The sequence below is a fragment of the Uloborus diversus genome, chromosome 6 (assembly GCF_026930045.1).
Source record: "Uloborus diversus isolate 005 chromosome 6, Udiv.v.3.1, whole genome shotgun sequence".
Classification (NCBI taxonomy): Eukaryota; Metazoa; Arthropoda; class Arachnida; order Araneae; family Uloboridae; genus Uloborus; species Uloborus diversus.
In genome coordinates, this window is record NC_072736.1 from 62542275 (window position 1) to 62560323 (window position 18049).

The 18049-nt window shown below is 32.2% G+C and overlaps 1 protein-coding gene across 1 annotated transcript in view; it reads left to right on the forward strand.

Annotated features, from left to right (window-relative positions):
- LOC129224413 (dehydrodolichyl diphosphate synthase complex subunit DHDDS-like) overlaps positions 1 to 18049 on the forward strand; it is a 60270-nt gene that overhangs the window by 4539 nt on the left and 37682 nt on the right. The window contains exons 2-4 of the mRNA XM_054858861.1: positions 6746 to 6928; positions 11046 to 11188; positions 16913 to 17029. Of these exons, the coding sequence (XP_054714836.1) occupies positions 6749 to 6928; positions 11046 to 11188; positions 16913 to 17029 (440 nt within the window). The 5' untranslated portion in view covers positions 6746 to 6748. The remainder of the gene's footprint in view (positions 1 to 6745; positions 6929 to 11045; positions 11189 to 16912; positions 17030 to 18049) is intronic.

Consider the following 18049-nt stretch of genomic DNA (forward strand, 5'->3'; position numbering starts at 1 on the left):
TATACACTCTTGAAAAATCAGAAACTGGAGTGAAACAAGCATAAACATTTTTTTAGTTCTGTTTTTAGACAAGTAGAAAACAAAATATTAACCATGGGAACCATTCTATGTAGAAACAAAAAATTGTTTCTAAATATTAACCCATCAGGAACTGAAAAGAAGCATGTACATATCTTCTTGTTTAATTCAGCTTTACAGAATTGTGAAATTGGCTTCTTGAACGCCAAATTTCAGGAATTTGGCTTAATTTCCATTTTTACCACTTTGGCAAAAGGTATTTTTGCCAGAATGGTTTTTTCCACCGATGGCAAAAATGAGCCAACCCTACTTTAAGCAGTTAAATGAGTTGAAGCTTTTTGTTGTACTCCTGAACTCAATGTGAGTTGAAAAATTGTATAGTAAAAGTTTATTTGAACATTATGCAAGAGGAAGGCATGGCCACCCCACGGAAATTTCAAAAATATCAAGTATATACCAAATATTTGGGTTCATTTAGCATAATGGGCTCGTCTTGTTAGATGCGTTTACTTTCCCCATGAGGGGAAGAAAAGTGATATGTGCTAGTAAGAGTCAGATAAAAAGTTATACATTTAATGATTCCGCATTAAGTTAAAGTTAGGTTTAAGTTTTAACCTGGCTTTATACACTGCTATGTAATTATTCTTCATTCCCTTTTTAATATGGGACCCTCCAAACCATACCTCTTCCTCTTGTTAATATTAGCAAAGATCGTCGACAAACCATGTTTAAAAAAATAACTTGTAAAAGTTTCCAGGGGAGGGTCTCCTACCTCTCCTTTTCGCCAACGTCGTTCAAGATTGGCCTAAATTTTGTTTTGAACGCTTGAGTTTCAAAATGTTTCCGGGGGAGAGCTCCTCTATCCCTAACATCATTGAAAATCTTCAAAAATTACGTTTCTTGAGTTTCAATTTCGAAAAATTGCTGGTCCTTTAAAAGTTAATCATGAATCATGAATTACCTACATTTACAATTTTTGAAAAAAATTTGAGAATGGACCTTAGGATCTCTTCAACTCTTAACCTTACCAAAGATAATCTAGAATGCATTTTTAAGTCTATAAATTAAAGTTTTCTTGGATGGGCCTTTTAATCTCTCCTGTCCTTTAACATCATCGAAAATCGTCTACAACAGCCTTTTTAGAGCTACAATTTCGAGGGGCTTTCGTTCTCTAAACCTCTTTTCCCCTACCATTACCAAAGATAATTAGAATGCATCTTTAAGACTGCAAATTAGAAAACTTTCTTGGTGTGAGCCCTCAAATTTCTGCTCCAGGTATCATCAGGAGAAAATCGTATTAAACTGCATTTTCGACTCTACAGTGGCAAAAAAATTTGCCAGAGAAACCCGCAAACCTCCCTCTTCTTAACATTATTGAAGATAATGTTTGCGTTTTTAAGATTCCAATTTCAAAAAATGAGCGGGGGGCGGGGGGGAACCTGAACCGTGAACCCTTAATATTACGAAAGAGAGTCAAAATGCATTACAAATAAGAAAAATTTCCTTAGATGGGCCCTCAAATCCTACCTCTAACATCATCAAAGATCGTCTAAAACTGCATTCTTAGAGCTACTATTTCGAAAAATATACAGGGGATCGCTACCGACCCTCATCTCTCCTAATATTACCAAAGATCGTCTAAAATGCGTTTTTAAGACTACAAATTCGAAAATTTTCCAGGAGAGAAACTTCCGAGCCCCTTTTACTTCGGAGTTGATATTATACTTACGGTTGGTTCATATTGGTTTCCTCTTAAATCAGAAGTCCTATACAGTCACCTCAGAACACAGTACTGATTATAGGAATACCACTTTGAGGTGGCGATACATGCACACATTTATTAAGAAAAGAGGAAAATTATTGGGAAGGTTGCAACCTTTATGTTAAAACTCCCATCACCTAGTGAAAATTCCTGAAAAAATGCTCTAGTAAAGGTGGGCTACATTGATATTTGTAAAATTCAAAAATTTTCCAAAGCATCGTATTTTCCAAAGTGGCCCCCTCTGAGAATTTTGTCTGGATCCGTCCCTGGCAGTAAGTTATCACCCCTAAGTCAGAGCCAAGGCAGAACTAAACACAATATACCAGACAGCCCGGTTATTACATCCTGAGCCCGAAGTTTTGTTCTTATTAAAATAGAACTTCTCAGTTAAGAATTAACTGACATCTGCCTCTTATTCACTATTCCTGACTGAGGCGTTCTAATAAGAAAGAAACTGCATTCTGAGGATGTGATAACCGGGCTGTCTAGTATGTGGCATATTAGAGTGGTTTCATTTGTACTAACTTTATTAAGATAAGAACATAGATTCTATTTCTATGTTATGCAATACATAGAGTTCTGTTCGATAGTGTTCTGTTTCTTAAGTAGTTTTCTGTTTTAAAAATGCTTGAAAAATATGCACAGTTTAGCCAATGACAAGAACAACTTGTTAATGCAGCAATTGCATATAGTGAATGCAGAAGTAACTAACATTAAGGGCAGGCTCGTCATTCTAAAGTTTTCCATGGGTGGGATGGGGGACGGATATGAATTCAATGTTGAAAAAAGCATCAAAATTGAAGCAAAAATGCATAATTAACATTATTTTTTTAATTCGGGGGGGGGGCAATCTACCCCCTCCCCTGGTTGCTCAAATGATGGGCCTGATTCATATTTAAACAAAATTAAATACTTGAAAAATTTAAAGAGAGAGAGCCACGCAAAATAAGAGAGCCCCTCCTAAAATAAGTTTTACCCCTTGTGAATAAGGATTTTAATGCATCAGAATATCTTTCAAGCTACCAATCTATGTAAAGCAATTTTCTGTAAACCGCACAACTTCTGAAAAATGACCTATAAGCTGTGTAGTTAAAATAAAACTTGGCAATTCTTTGGCAAATTAAATTTCAAAATTGTTCCTCATCATTCCACCTTAATTTACAGCTTTTAAAAGCAAAAAGTATTCACAGTAAAAAATAGCACCAGATCATCCTTGAAAATCTCTATTCTAAATATTATTTTATAAATTTGTGAAATGATCTATATATAACACCGAAACCTTTATGACGCAAAGCCTTGGGTCCCAAGCATTGCGTTATTATTGGGTGCTGTTTTTCCATACTTAAATTTCAGAAATTCTCACATGGGTTGTTAAGTGATGCTCCTCGCTCACATTGTATCCTGGATAATCAACCTGTTTACTTTCTTTTTGAAAAACCCTATTTCTCTTATTTGATGGTGCCCGATCTACATGCCACATACGACACCTGAAGCAGACCCATGTGCCCGGTTGTCCTGATGCTCATAGTTACAAAATAAAAAACACGATTAGGCACAGTGTTACATATTTGGAGCCAAAGATTCAGAAAATGGTTTCTAAAAATCTGACTGTGCAAAAATTTGCATTAATAGTATAAGCTCCCAGCAGGCCCATATTCAAGGGGCAGGTTTTTAAGGTTTATGAGTACACGAATCATCTATTCTTATATAAGTCAGAGAGCTGCAGTTCAATCCTATACTTGCAAAATTGGAGATTCATTGCAGATCAAAAGGGAATTAGAATTGTTAAAAAATTCAAGAGTCTGTCCGGTTCTTGAGGCCTCCATTTACAATGGATTCCATGTCATGTGAATTTGAGTTATAACAATATTTCGGATGGACTGGCAAAAGAGGGCTCTACTATGACTCAGAATAGTGATATGTACCTTGAACTATACTTCAGATGTAAGGATACTATAAACAGCTCTTGGAGATGTGCTAGTGAGCATCCATGGTATTTTTGCAAGAGTCCTGGTGTTTCCCTTGGATTTGAGGGTGACAGGAGAGATCAAACTGCTTTGACTCGCCTGAGCACAAGTCATCTAAATACCCTCAGATTTTCCCATGGTAATAGGACTTTCCCAATTTGCACCAAATGTCATACTGAAGAGGCCACTGCACAATATCTGAATTTTTGTGTTGGTTTGGTACGCGAGGATCTACTGAAGAGACCTGCTTCTGTCTTGAAGTTGATTAAGGTGAACAACCTCATGGATCTGATCTGATTCAGAACAGAGAGATAAGTAAGAAGAAGAAGATTCTTATAAGTTATCTAAAAAATATCAATTATATTTAATCACGGCACAAATGTATTGTGCACAAATTTTTATTATCTTCATTAAATAGATATGTCATATTCATTTGCTTTAAATAACCTATTAATTGACCATGCAAAATTGAACCAAAGTCTATTTACATAAAGGTTTACATTTATTCCAAATTTGATCCAGAACATAGCATTACTTCTTGAGATATAGCACTAGCAATGAAAAAGAAAGAAGATTCGATTGCACCACCCCCTTTTCAGCTAATGACCCTCTAAGGGCTACTTCTCAATGCATTTTTGTTTGATTTTTATTATTTCTTGAGATATAGCAGTCACAAGTGACCAGGGTTGCTATTTTGTCCACTTTTTTGAAAAAAATCCGGGATGGTGGAAGAAATTGGACGAAATGAAAAATCAACTGATTATACATACATAAATTTGTTGTTATGGTGCAACACAATTAGTATATAATTGTAATACATTATCTATTGTGAATTAATCATTTAGTTAAAATAGAATGATTGTTAATTTTAAAATTTAATGAATGCAAAAAAAAATTTAATTACACATTGGTGCAACTAATTATAAATCAAATTTTACTTAACGGTAATTAAAATTAAAAATGTGAATAAGCACAAAACAAAGATTTATAGACTAAAAATATTTTACTGTTATATTTTTCGAGTTTTTTCTGTTTCCCCCTAGTAATATATTTATGTACTCTGCATGCTTTTATAGATATGTTTATGTCACAAAAACCAAGAATAAATACATCTTTAGTAGGGTTGTGTATGTACTTAGAACAGTGTATCGGAAGAGGCTATAATGAGCAAGGGGATAGATAGCTTTTAAAGGGCCAATAATCTTCATTGGGGACTAAGAAATTGACTAGAAACAGCATAGCTGAATTCAGAGCCTGTTACTAATCATCACATTCGTATTTGTGTTACAAGAAAAGATTTCACTTCATATGTCAACATTTCCTTTATTAATATCAAGTAGTTTTTGTTGAATATGATTTTTAATGTTTTGAGACTCTAATCTTTAAAAACTTTTTTTTTTTACTTTTTAATTTTATAAATGCATTTATTATGGGCAATAAACTTCCACATCACAGGTAAACATCTTAAAATGTACAGCTGATGTGTTTGTTTTTATAAATGCTATTACATACATTATAACTTATTAACACTCATTTGATTTATATACACACTTACATACACTTCAACTGATCTTACTTTTTTCATTTTCACTTTAAAATATTTTACAATCAATTGTTTACATACATATTTTTGTATGCTATTTTTATAGTAAACTATTACTTGAATAGTAAGAATCTATATAATTTTTTTTTCCAACTTCAAATTTTTAACAAAAAACTTTCAGTTTACCAAAAAGGTGGACAAAATGACATTTTTTCAGGGACGGCCTTTTTCAGGTTTTTCCAAGGTTTTTTTTAGGGGGGACATAATGGAACAACCCTGCAAGTGACAACAAAAGACGTTCTACAGCTCAACTTCCGTTTGAGCTATTGACATCAAAATTGAATCAGCACCTGTACATGTTAAGGGCAAGATATGGACCAAATTTTTTTTGATTCTGCCAGTTACTTTTTGGGGAATAGCAGGCACACATAACTCAAGAAATGTTCCATTGCTCCACCCCCCTTGGAGGAATTCACGCCAAAAACCAATGGGCACAAGTTTACATAGGGGCACGTATGTGTACCAAATTTTGTTTGATTTCATGTGGTACTTTTTGCTGTGGAGTGGCCACAAAAAACCTGTCACACACATACAGACACACACAGAGACATTTTCCAAAATTGGTCGAAATTGACTCAGCACACCTCAAAGCGTTCAAATCCTTCGAAATTCGAAAATTTGGACGAAAGCAATACTGTCTTCTATATATTAGATATGGAAGAAAGTAAAAAGGATGGGTACCACACACTGCTCTTATACATGATCCGTACTCAGGCTTGGGCTACTGAACTTGTTTCAATAAGAACATAGTTTCAATTCTAATTAAATCAGCTTTAGATGTAGCCTTTTTTTAGAAAAGCTCATTCATTATTTTTTTTTTTTTAATACAGTAGAAGACCGTTATAGCGCACACCTTAGGACCAGATCTTTTGCGTTATACAGGTGTTTGTGTTATACAGAGCATTTCACAAATTTTGAAACTAATATTCAGAATATAGCTATATATTACCACTTCAGAATGAGTTTTATCTGCAATGAGTATTAAAGTACTAATATTACATTTAGTCATTCACAAATAAATATGTTTCACTAGTGACTTCACAAGTCGCTTCTGCTAGCTTCATGGTTTGCATAACAGCTGCCTTTTCAAGAGCCATCTGGTATTTTCTGTTTCTCTGAGTATTAATTTTCATTTAAAAGCTTTGAACTAAGATGGGAAGATGAAAAACTGTTTCAGAATTTAATTTTCCTATAAATTCTTATGATTGTAAAGCAAACAGAGGGATTTTTTAAGACTTCAAAACCTATTGTTTACATCTGAAAAGTTGTGCGGTTTATAGAGTATTGCGTTATATAGGTCGGCATTATAAAGGTATTCTACTGTACTTCTTTGCTCAGTTTTCAGTGTAGAAAAAAAATGCAGTTATGCTTACTGTCTCTTTTTTTTCCCTTCAGAAAATGGCATGGTATCGGGAGAGCAAACGCACTTGGCTTGAAAAACTTTGCATTGATGTATTGAAATGTGGTTCTATCCCAAAACATGTTGCTTTTATTATGGATGGTAACAGAAGATATGCAACAAAAAATGGAATGGAAAAGCTTCAAGGACATGCCTTAGGGTTTGAAAAATTATCAGAAGTATGTATTTTCTCTTCTGTGTATACCAAAATGACAATGAGGAAAATAGTTTCAATAATGGTTTCTATTTAGAAAAACACACCTATTATGTTAATCTGAAGTAAATTATGTTATTATAGTAACCCTTCATTATATCGCTCATTCGGATATATCCTGCTTTCCCTATGTCTCCCGAAAAAATGTATTTAAAAAATGTTATTTTGCTTTTGACCCCAAAGAAAACTATATGTTTCCCAGAAAAAGTATTTCTTTGACTACAAAAAAAAAGTATGTTTTTTATCCATCTAGATTCATTGCAGTTTAAGCTGCAACTTCTATTCATATTCTAACATGAAGCAATAGAAAAAGATATTTTTTTGAAGAACAATGGGGTCGTTTCCAAAATTTTAAAAGTATTTTTTTCTAAAAGAGCATGCTTAAAAACATAGAATCTGACCATTTTTTAAATAATTTCTTTAAGTTTAATATTTTAAAAAAAATTACTTAAATCGGTGCTCTTTCATCGTTTAATGCTTCTGCCGATGACATCACAAATGATGAAATGCCATTCAATGTTGTTATTCACGGTCCAAAATATTTAATTTGCATCTTTACTCACGTGTATTGGCAACAATATGGTTGATAGCAAGCGTAGAGCACAATTGTAATTCGCTTCTTGATTATCATAACGTGGAAATGCGGTAGAAAGATGCGCCATAGTGCATCATTTGTGACGTCATAAACACCACACCTTGTTTGAAGAATCGGACATTTAAAAAAATTAATTAAAAAATAACTGTTGGAAAAATAAAAGTATTTTCCGAGTCCATGTTTTTTTTTTTTTTTTTTTGCTTATTCTATCAATTTCAGTGACAAAAAGTACTACTTTTGGCTGAAGGAAACAACCCCATTGGAAAACTAATTTTCTTTTGCTTTTATTGAGAAAATCCTAACTATATGAAACACTGATATGATTGGTACGCTGAATCGTTACTTTTAATGACCTCGGTTATATCGCTTTTTCGGATATATCGCTCTTTTTTGTTGTCTCCCAACAAGCACGATATAACGAAGGATTACTGTAATACCTCTAAGTATATGGAATATTTTCAAAACTTTGATTTCATATTATTCTCATTCATGAACCACACATTTATTACAGATCAGGGCTCATGCTCCTCCCTTCTAATTTGAAAAGAGAAATAGTTAGTGGGCGCCAATATTTCCGGTGCATGTTCACATATATATTGGGTTGTGGGGGGGGAGAAGTGGATAATTTTTTCTGGAAGAAAGATATCGCTTTCTGGGAAAGTTCTTTCCCCTTTTTTTTTATTCAAGTTCAAAAAATAATTTTGCTTACCTCTTTCAAGTGCATTTTGTTCTACTAGAGTTATACTTCAAGCTTTTGGGTTTGACCTTAAGAGGGGGAATGGTACCATGAGAGTAGTAAAGGGCTCTCCTGTAAATGGTGTACAGAATATCCCCAAATTTGGGGGATCTGGGGGTTTCTCCCCCGTAGAAAAATTTAATAAATAGACATAAAATTCTGCATTTTGAAGCCATATAAGGGGTAATTGGAACTACAAAAATATCGAGGGAAAATAGGCCAAAAAAAAAAAATTTAAAGCTATATACTCTTTTGCAAAATAAGATAATACAAATTAAAAGTTGTTTTGGTTCGACAAATCAATGTCAGCAACCGATAGGAAGAAAGAGCGAGGGAGGTGAAAAGTTTATTTATGCATTATTACTTTCGGTACAAATTGTTTTTTTATCACCCCTCCAACTCACCGACAAATACAACAATGAATTAAATATAAAATCATCAGTAGTAAAAAATGCTTTAAAATAAATGGTGCACAGATTTAGAAAATAGGTAACTAGATAGTAACATAATGATACTGTCCATTTGGACAATTCATAATTTAAACACTTCATTAGAAATAAATCGAAACACTTTGGTTAAGAGCTCAAAAGACTTGTCTAATTATTTTTATGGACTCTAGAGCAATTGAAAATATTTTAAGGACTTCACTTGCACTTTCCAGTCTCTGATATTTTAGTACTTGGTTGTATAGTTTAAGCTTTACAAACTTTGTAAGAAACAACTATTTTAAAATTAAATGAAAGAATAAGCTATAAATTTCTCATTACAAGAACTTTTTTTTTTTATTACAAGTAGTGCAGGCTAGAAATTTAAAAGGAATAGAGATTGTGTATTTTTTTCCTAGCTAACTGAACAGATTGACAACATGCAGAAGTTAGATAAAAGCAAGCAACACACAAGTAGGACTAAAATTAAAATTTTTAAAAATCCCCGACCGCCCCAGCAAATGTTGATTCAAGAATGAAAATTGAAAATCCTTTAAAAGACCTTGTACTATTAAAAATCAATTACAGGTATTTTCTGTGTGAACAAATAGAAACTAGCAACGGATAAAAATTTCAAATCATTGCATTTTCTTTCCATGTTGGCCAACAATGAATTCGGTTATCAATCGAGTGAATAAAGGCTTAGCCGCATTTAAAATCAGTTTTAAAAAGCGTTATAATTTGAATTCTATGTAACATGGAAGTTCCAAACACGTTCTATCAGACGCAGAAAAAAAACTCTTTATTTTGGTACAAAGTTTTTAAATTTTTAAGTAAGTTTTCACTGCAAAAATCGCAAAAAACCTTTTAGAGATTTTTAATTAATATCTTTGTTAATTAATGTCATCCAAAAGTGCAACCTATCTAATAACACCCTCGATCAACTCTCCTTTTGAACAAAATTTTTTTCTCCAAAATCGGTCCACCCGTTTAGCTGCTAGAGTGCCACAGACAGATACACAGACACACACACACAGATACGTCAAACTTATAACCCCCTTCCTTTGTGTGTCGGGGGGTTAAAAAGAATTTCTAAAATACTGCATTCGCCTATTAGGGATTAAATAAATAGCAAGATATGAAACACGTGTGTCACAAAATATTTTTCTCAAGTAATATATGTAACAGAAATGTGAGAACCCTGTTTTCTACATTTTTGAAGCAGGGTGTAGCAATTAGAGGAATTTAACATATTTTCTCATTTCTCCCCTCTCCCCCCACCCATTTGATAGAAATTTTAAAATTTTAGGTTTGTAGCCAAACTTTTCCAAATTTTCAAGGTTTTCAAACATTTTAAAATGAAATTTATCTTTTCTACTTTTCATTTTTTAGGAACGAATCATGCAATTTTTCGGGAGTTGGAAACCCCTTACAAAGCAGGGGCTCTAAACTAAACTATATAGCCTGTTTAGCTAATAGGTAAATTCAGCCCTGATTCTTAGTATAACAGTAGTGACGACTGAGCATTTTTATAAGCATGATAATATGCAACATAATCAAAATGTAATAAGTGACCACAAATTGAAAACGTATTTGAAAAATAACTTTTTAAGTACTGAGACTTCGAATCTGGAGTATACAACAACGTAGGTTTACCATTTACAAGCAACGATAAAAATTGTAAAAACCCCCGACTGAGTTGCAACTGTAGTATCAAGAGGGAAAATTGAAAATCCTTTTAAAAGCTTCATATTGTTTAAAATCAATGTCAAGTATTTTATTTGTTAACAAATAGAAACTAGCAACAGATAAAAATTTTAAATCATTGCTTTTAATTTCCTTGTGGGCCAGCAATGAATTCGAACTAGGCTAAGAGCACTCTCGATCAACTCTCCTTTCGAACAAAAAAAAAAGTTTTTCAAAATCAGTCCTTCCGTTTAGGCGTTAGAGTGTCACAGACAGACACACACACATCAGACTTATAACCCCCTTCCTTTGTGTTTCGGGGATTAAATACATGAAAAAAAGAAATAATAATAATAACGAAACTAAGAAAGGTATTAACATCAGCTAATTACATAACAAAAAAAATAAATGACCTGGTAAATAATGAACATATGTAAAATATTGTGTTATTACAAAGATTACTTTCGCAAACTTCGCAAAAATAAACTTTGTATTCTACGAAAACACTATCAGCCTATCTATATCTATTTGCCCAAGAAATATTTTGTTACTTTACATTTCTTCCTGATGTAGCAGTAGTGTATTTTTATGTATGTAAATGTGTATATAGGTATTTATATATTTATTTATTTGTTTTAAGACTTTAGAATGGTGCTTAGATTTGGGCATAACTGAAGTTACTGTTTACACCTTCAGCATAGAAAATTTTAAAAGGCCCAAAGAAGAAGTAGACTGCTTAATGAATTTAGCCAGAGAGAAATTTCAAGATTTATTACAGGAAAAGTAAGTTGATTTTTCTATCATAAATGAAAATTTTTTTTTAATGCAATCCAGTGAAGAATTTGCATAAAGTAAAACTTTAGGATTTAACATGTCTGAATATCTTTAACAGGTCAATCTTTAACACTTCTATTGGTATTTATTTATGTAATGGACTGGAATAAAAACTTGCTAATTTAGGCATTTTAAATAACTTTTAGTGTTTTTTCTTTGTGTGCAAAAAGTTTCTAGTTTTGGTATTTTTGTAGCGTATACTCGCAATGTTTTTTGCTGTGGTTTTATGTTTTTTTAATGTAAATTGTGTTTATAAATTTTTATATTAATCATGTATTTTTATCTGAATTTTTCCTGTTGGCCCCAGAGAAAGCATCGCTAAGAATGTCGTAGAACGTATGTCATCATACAACAATTCCTTGGTGGCGCTTTTTGGCGCCAACAGGAAAAGTCGCCAAGATGGTGATATGCAACATTAGTTCCAAAGAATTCACATAAAATGAAATTTTAGCATTATAAAATGTTTGAATATCTTTAACGGGACTCCCCATTTCTAAGGTTGTTAAGTTTTTTACAGTTGATGGTTTTATCAGGTTTTAGCCATGGTTTTTACTTTCATGTCAAAAATTCTTTTTTGACATAATTGTCAAAAACCTAAATTTTTGTTCAAAACCTGTCCAAAGCTATAATTTTGGTGACAAAATTATCTTAACAAGTGATCCTTAGTTTTATAAATTTTGATTTCATTCACTAAAGTAAGTTTTTTGACATTTTTATAATGATATGTTGTAAAAAATCTCAAATATTATTTTGATTCAACAAGTTGCATTAGAAAAGATAAATTCTGTTGAATAAAAGGACTATTATAAATAGCAGTATATATTTAAATAATAAATAGGTAAAGTTAACATCTTTAGCTAAGATTTATATTGTATTTGATCCCATTCTAAGTCTTTTTTTCCCCCTTAAGTATGCAGTGACAAAATACCCATTTTGAAGCTTTGGGTGTGTGTGTGTGTACCAAACTCAGTGCTAAGTTTGGAAAGGATCAATCCAAACTGGAAAAAATGCTCTCAATTAGTCAATACTAGGGCTGGGCAATATACCGATATACCTTCATATATCAATATATATCTACTACTGCGGTAACGATACTTAGATTTCTATCTGTCCGATATATAGTTTGAAAAAGAAATACGGGACTTAACTACGGAGAAGTTAAAATACTGACTGAAAAGTACGTAATCTTTCATAGCTCTGTGTGATGGGTGAGTGTTTGAAATTTCAAGATATTTTCTGCATTCTTCAAACAGTTATTTAATATTTAATTTTGAATTATAGTAGAAGGGAAGACTAACAAGGCCGCTGAAGGTAAATGTGGGTGCCCTTTTGTCAGTTTGGTCTCCGGATCCCCTCCCCAAAAAGTTTTTAAAACTTATACAACATTGATTCAGGATGGGGCCTTCCAAGGACCGTGCCCCTAGTTTCTGGCAAAACTGACATGGCCTCTCATGGGCCCTTAAAAGTAAATGTGTATTGGTTGAAAAACCATCTTAATGTAACAATTAAAAATTAACTAATTGAGGTATCAACACAATTCACAGTTCAAATTAAACATAAACTACATTGATATTGAACTGAATAAAAGGTTTAAGAAAAATACTGAACAGAAATATTTTTATTTAAAACAAGTAAAAACGAAAAAATCCTTATGAGATTACTTTTTTCGCATATTTATCTCACTAGAGAGAGCGCAACGCATTTTTTTCAGTTTTTGTTCTGAACAAATGTTATAACTTTAATTCCAAAATTAAGAGGAAAAAATATTAACTCTCTTGCATGCACCACTTGAAACAATGATAACTCGCTATTGCTGGCAGCCCCTAACTCTGAACGAAACTGAAACTTCCGAAACTTTGTAACTTCACTTGTCACCAGACAAGCATATTCCGAGTTGAAGGAATTTTTGGATGCATGCCCGAAAATAGGTTTTTTATGTAAGTTCTATGCATTAATGTATTCAAAGCCCTAATGATTTTGCAGAGTCAATCCAAGAGTACTTTTGGTTTTACCTTTGCTTTAGGCGTTTAAAGTATGGTTCACCGTTAGTATATTCAAGTATTTTTTTGAATTTGAGCTCTTTAGATTTTGTGTAGTATGCGCGTGAACTTGTGATAAAGCGCGATGGGAAAATTTTTTCCTGGATTTTAGGTTGTCATAAAATCTAAACAAAAATAATTCGAAAGCTCGTACTGTGCAACTCCATTACAAAAATGCTTGTTTTTAATGGGTTACAGTTACAGAGCTTAAATATGTGTTTCTAGAAGATATTGTGGTTCAAAGTGGCTATCAAAACCGTTCAAGTGAAAAATAGCCTACTTTCAAAGCGCTATAGCTCAAGTTTGTCACCTCGCACCTTCTTTTCGCTTATACCATTAGAAAGAACATACTTTTTCCTTTCAAAATAAGTTTTTTCTCCGATGGTGTTCTTTCGAATAAGGATAAAAAAACGAGCTTGAAATTATGTCAGTCGTAACAAATTGCCATTTTCAATCTCAGATTACGGGACATTTTATAATACTAGAAGCCTGAAATTTTAGGAGCTTAAAGTACTTTTGGTTGTCAACACGTTCTAGTATTTTTGTGAGTTTGAGCTCATTAACTTTTGTGTAGCACGTATGCAAAGTCTTGACAAAACACAGCTGAGAAACTTTTTCCTGGATTTTAGAATGTCATAAATTCTGAACAAAAATGATTCAAATGCTCGAACTTAGTAATTCTATTGTCGATATGCATGTTTTCAATGGGTTATAGTTGCAGAGCTTAAATATTGATTTTCTAAGAAATATTGGCATCCAATGTGGCTATCAAAATAGTTCACATGAAAAATAGCCTGTTTTTAATGCCCTGTAACTCAAGTTTGTCACCTTGCATCTTCCTTTCGTTGGTACCATGAGAAAGAACATATTTTTCCTATAAAAAAAGTTTTCTTTTTGATGGTGTTCTTTCAGATAAGCAGGAAAAAATGAGCCTGATATACTATTTGTCGTTAGCGAGAAAATCTCGTTCTTAAATAAAGAATGATGAATGCCGTGACAACCGACTTATAGGGATTTTGCAACTGTTATAAGTCAGATATAGTTTACTATTAATCATTTAAAACATACTTTGCAAATGAAATATGATTTAAAAAAAAATAAAAGAAAATTATCTTGTTCTTTCTAGTGTATCAGTCCGCTTCCTGAACAAAATACTTTTCTGATTCTAACATATTTCATTTACAAAAGAACTTTCAAAATTATTAATAAAAACCTATTTCTGACTTATAACAGCTGCAAAATCCCTATAAGTCGGTTGGCACGGCATTCACCATTCTTTATTTATTTAAGAACGAGATTTTTTCGCTAACGACAAATAGTATATCAGACTTATTTTTTCCCGCTTATCTGAAAGAACACCATCGAAAAGAAAACTTATTTTTATAGGAAAAAAATATGTTCTTTCTCATGGTACCAACGAAGGGAAGGTGCAAGGTGACAAACTTGAGCTACAGGGCATTCAAAACAGGCTATTTTTCTTGTGAACTATTTTGATAGTCACTTTGGATACCAATATCTCTTAGAAAATCAATATTTACTCTCTGCAACTATAACCCATTAAAAACATGCAACGTTTAATGCAAAAATTGCAACATACTTTTAACAATATCACCAGCTTTGTTTTAGGAAACCGAATACACATGTTTAGCTTTTGAGAAGAAAAAAATATATATACAACATAAGGCAATTGATTTAAACTGCCTTCGAATTTCTTAATAATTGAAGAAAACTTTTTTAAGAGTTGGAAAAAAAAACAGCTGAAAAAATTTACAAAGTAATTAAAAATATCTTTATAGATAGTTTTTCTTTATATTTCTTTTATTCATTTCATTATTTACGTTGCAATTTTTGCATTTTTGTTCCGAATTTATGACATTATAAAATCCAGGAAAAAGTTTCTCAGCTGCGTTTTGTCAAGATTTTGCATCGTGCTACACAAAAGTTAATGAACTCAAACTCACAAAAATACTAGAACGTGTTGACAACCAAAAGTACTTTAAGCTCCTAAAAGTTCAGGCTTCCAGCGATATAAAATGTCCAGTAATCTGAGATTGAACATGGCAATTCGTTACGACTGACATAATTTCAAGCTCGTTTTTTTATCCTTATTGACGAAAAAACACCATCGAAGAAAAAACTTATTTTGAAAGGAAAAAGTGTGTTCTTTCTAATGGTATAAACCAAAAGAAGATGCGAGGTGACAAACTTGGGCTATAGCGCTTTGAAAATAGGCTATTTTTCATTTGAAGGGTTTTGATAGCCACTTTAAATCACAATATCTTCCAGAAAATACATATTTAAGCTCTGTAACTGTAACCCATTAAAAACAAGCATTTTTACAATGGAATCACGCGGTACGAGCTTTTGAATTATTTTTGTTTAGATTTTATGACAACCTAAATTCCAGGGAAAATTTTTCCCATCGCGCTTTTTCACAAGTTCACGCGCATGCTACACAAAATCTAAAGAGCTCAAATTCACAAAAATACTTGAATATACTAACGGTGAACCAAACTTTAAACGCCTAAAATTTCAAGCTTCCAGTGTAATAAAATTTCCTGTAAAACTGGTGTAAACTTGGCAATTTGGCACAAAAAGCTGATCAGCCATCTTGGATCACATTTTTCGGAAATTCTTGATCCTCCGGATTTGGATCTAGGAAGCTGAAAATTTGCATAGATTAGTTTCAAAGGCATCTCTACGCCTCTATAAAACTTCATCCAAATCGGAGATGGTCGAGTGGGGACGATTTGAAAAATTAGGTCAGTTGACGTGGAATGACTCATTGATGAGATAATTGATTTACCAAAAATGGTGTCAGAAGCATTTTGAGGGGGTATTTTTTGATGTGCAGTGTAATAGGTACCCGGTTATTGAATATAGGTATACAAATTTTAAATGCAAAAAAAAAAAATTGTTTCTGAAAACACAGTTACAACTTTCTTCAATTCAGATTCATGTAAATAGCAAGGATCAAAAGCAATTTTATCAAGACTTAGAAAGGGTAAAAATTATAATAAAAGTCACAAAAAGGTACTAGGGCACCCGGTCATTGACGCTAGAGTTAAATAATGTTCCTGGAAATCTTCAAGGTTTAATTTTAATTGAGTTACATAAAATTTAAGTTCATGCTCTTCATATAGTTCATGCGAAGAAACAGTTATTTAAGATGTTTAGAGCCTGTGTTGGGTGTTTTGTGCAAAATTGATCTGTCCGTTATCGTGGAATTGCTCTCTGTTGGTGTTCTTGGTTTTCTTTCTTTTTTGTTACTTCTTGCCATTATGTTCATTATGTATTCAGGAAAGTTTTTTCTTTTTTTTTTTTTTTTTGAACATATTGAGTATACAGGCTTCAAAGTGTCATTAGGAAACTAGTACATAGTTCTGTTTTGTAGCAGTGATTTTTTTTTACTTGGTTATAAATAAACATGCTCATAAAGAACTTTTCTCTTTAAAGTAAGGGGGATTAGAACTACTATATTGTAAGCATAAATTTAATACTTACAATATTCTCATAAACATTTATGGCTATATTTTCAGAATTGTTTTACTTCTGACAAAATTTAATAAAATGGTTTTAATATTTTTTTCGTATCATTAAAAATATTTCATGTGTCTGAAATATTTCCCAACAGAGAAAAATTAGACAAATATGGTGTATGCATACGCATATTTGGAGACATAACACTTCTTCCTGAAGACATACAAATGCTTATTGCAGATGTCGTCCTATACACATATAATAATTCAAAGTAAGCAGCTTTCCTTTTTACTTTTTTCAATTTTTAATTTAACTTTGTGATCTGTTTAGTGTTTCATTAAGTTTTTCAATCAATAAAAATGTTACAATTGATAATATCACACCCCAGAAAGTAAAATGACACATCTCAAAATTATTAGAAAGCGTACTAGCTATGGATTTAAAATCTATGTCACGAGCACTCGATAGTTTCGGCATTGATCGTTGGCAACACAGACACCTACAAAAAGGGCGTTGCTGTATTCGCTCATGGTCTTTTTCGAATGTTTGTCAGTCGTCGATGTTGAGTTTTGAAATGAGCCGTTTTTGCTCAACCTTCTGAAATGTGCCATCCTTTTTAAACATTTTCAATGTACATATGTTCCAGTTACTAATTAAAGTTCTAACCAGTTTAAAATGTTGAACTGTTGTTATTTCGTATCGAATAGAAAAATTTGCTCTCCCAAATAATCAAGCTATTTCGATGATGAATTGAAAAATCTAAATTTACTCCCTTGCCAAAATTACTATACACAAATGGTGTATCGTGGCAGAAAAACGATATCGCCAATAGTGACACAAGGTTAAAATTTCGTAATTTAGAAGAAAATATTTTTAACTATAAGTATATATGCATTATTAATTTAATACTGAAAACCTTGTTAGTCCCTTATACTTTTATCTTCCTTTCTCTGAAAAAAAATACTCTTTCCAACTATTTTTAACTTACTCAAAATTTTCAACTTTTGTGTTGGAAGTTGTTAAAAATATTAATCAAAGTAGTCCTGTAAAAACAAATTTTAAAAAATAGATCTTTTTCTTTAATTAATCCTTTTGTTTGCCATTTTTAGCTTTTGATGCCTTCATTTTGAAAGGGAGATCTTTTTGTATGTAGCATAGAAATTTCTCTTTTTTGATGCTGCCCTTACTTTGCTTTATTTATTTACTCTTTGATCAAATAAGTAAAATGTCTTTCTATTTTAATTAAAATCATAAATTGAAAATTTTCAAATTAAATTCTGGGCTTTTTAAG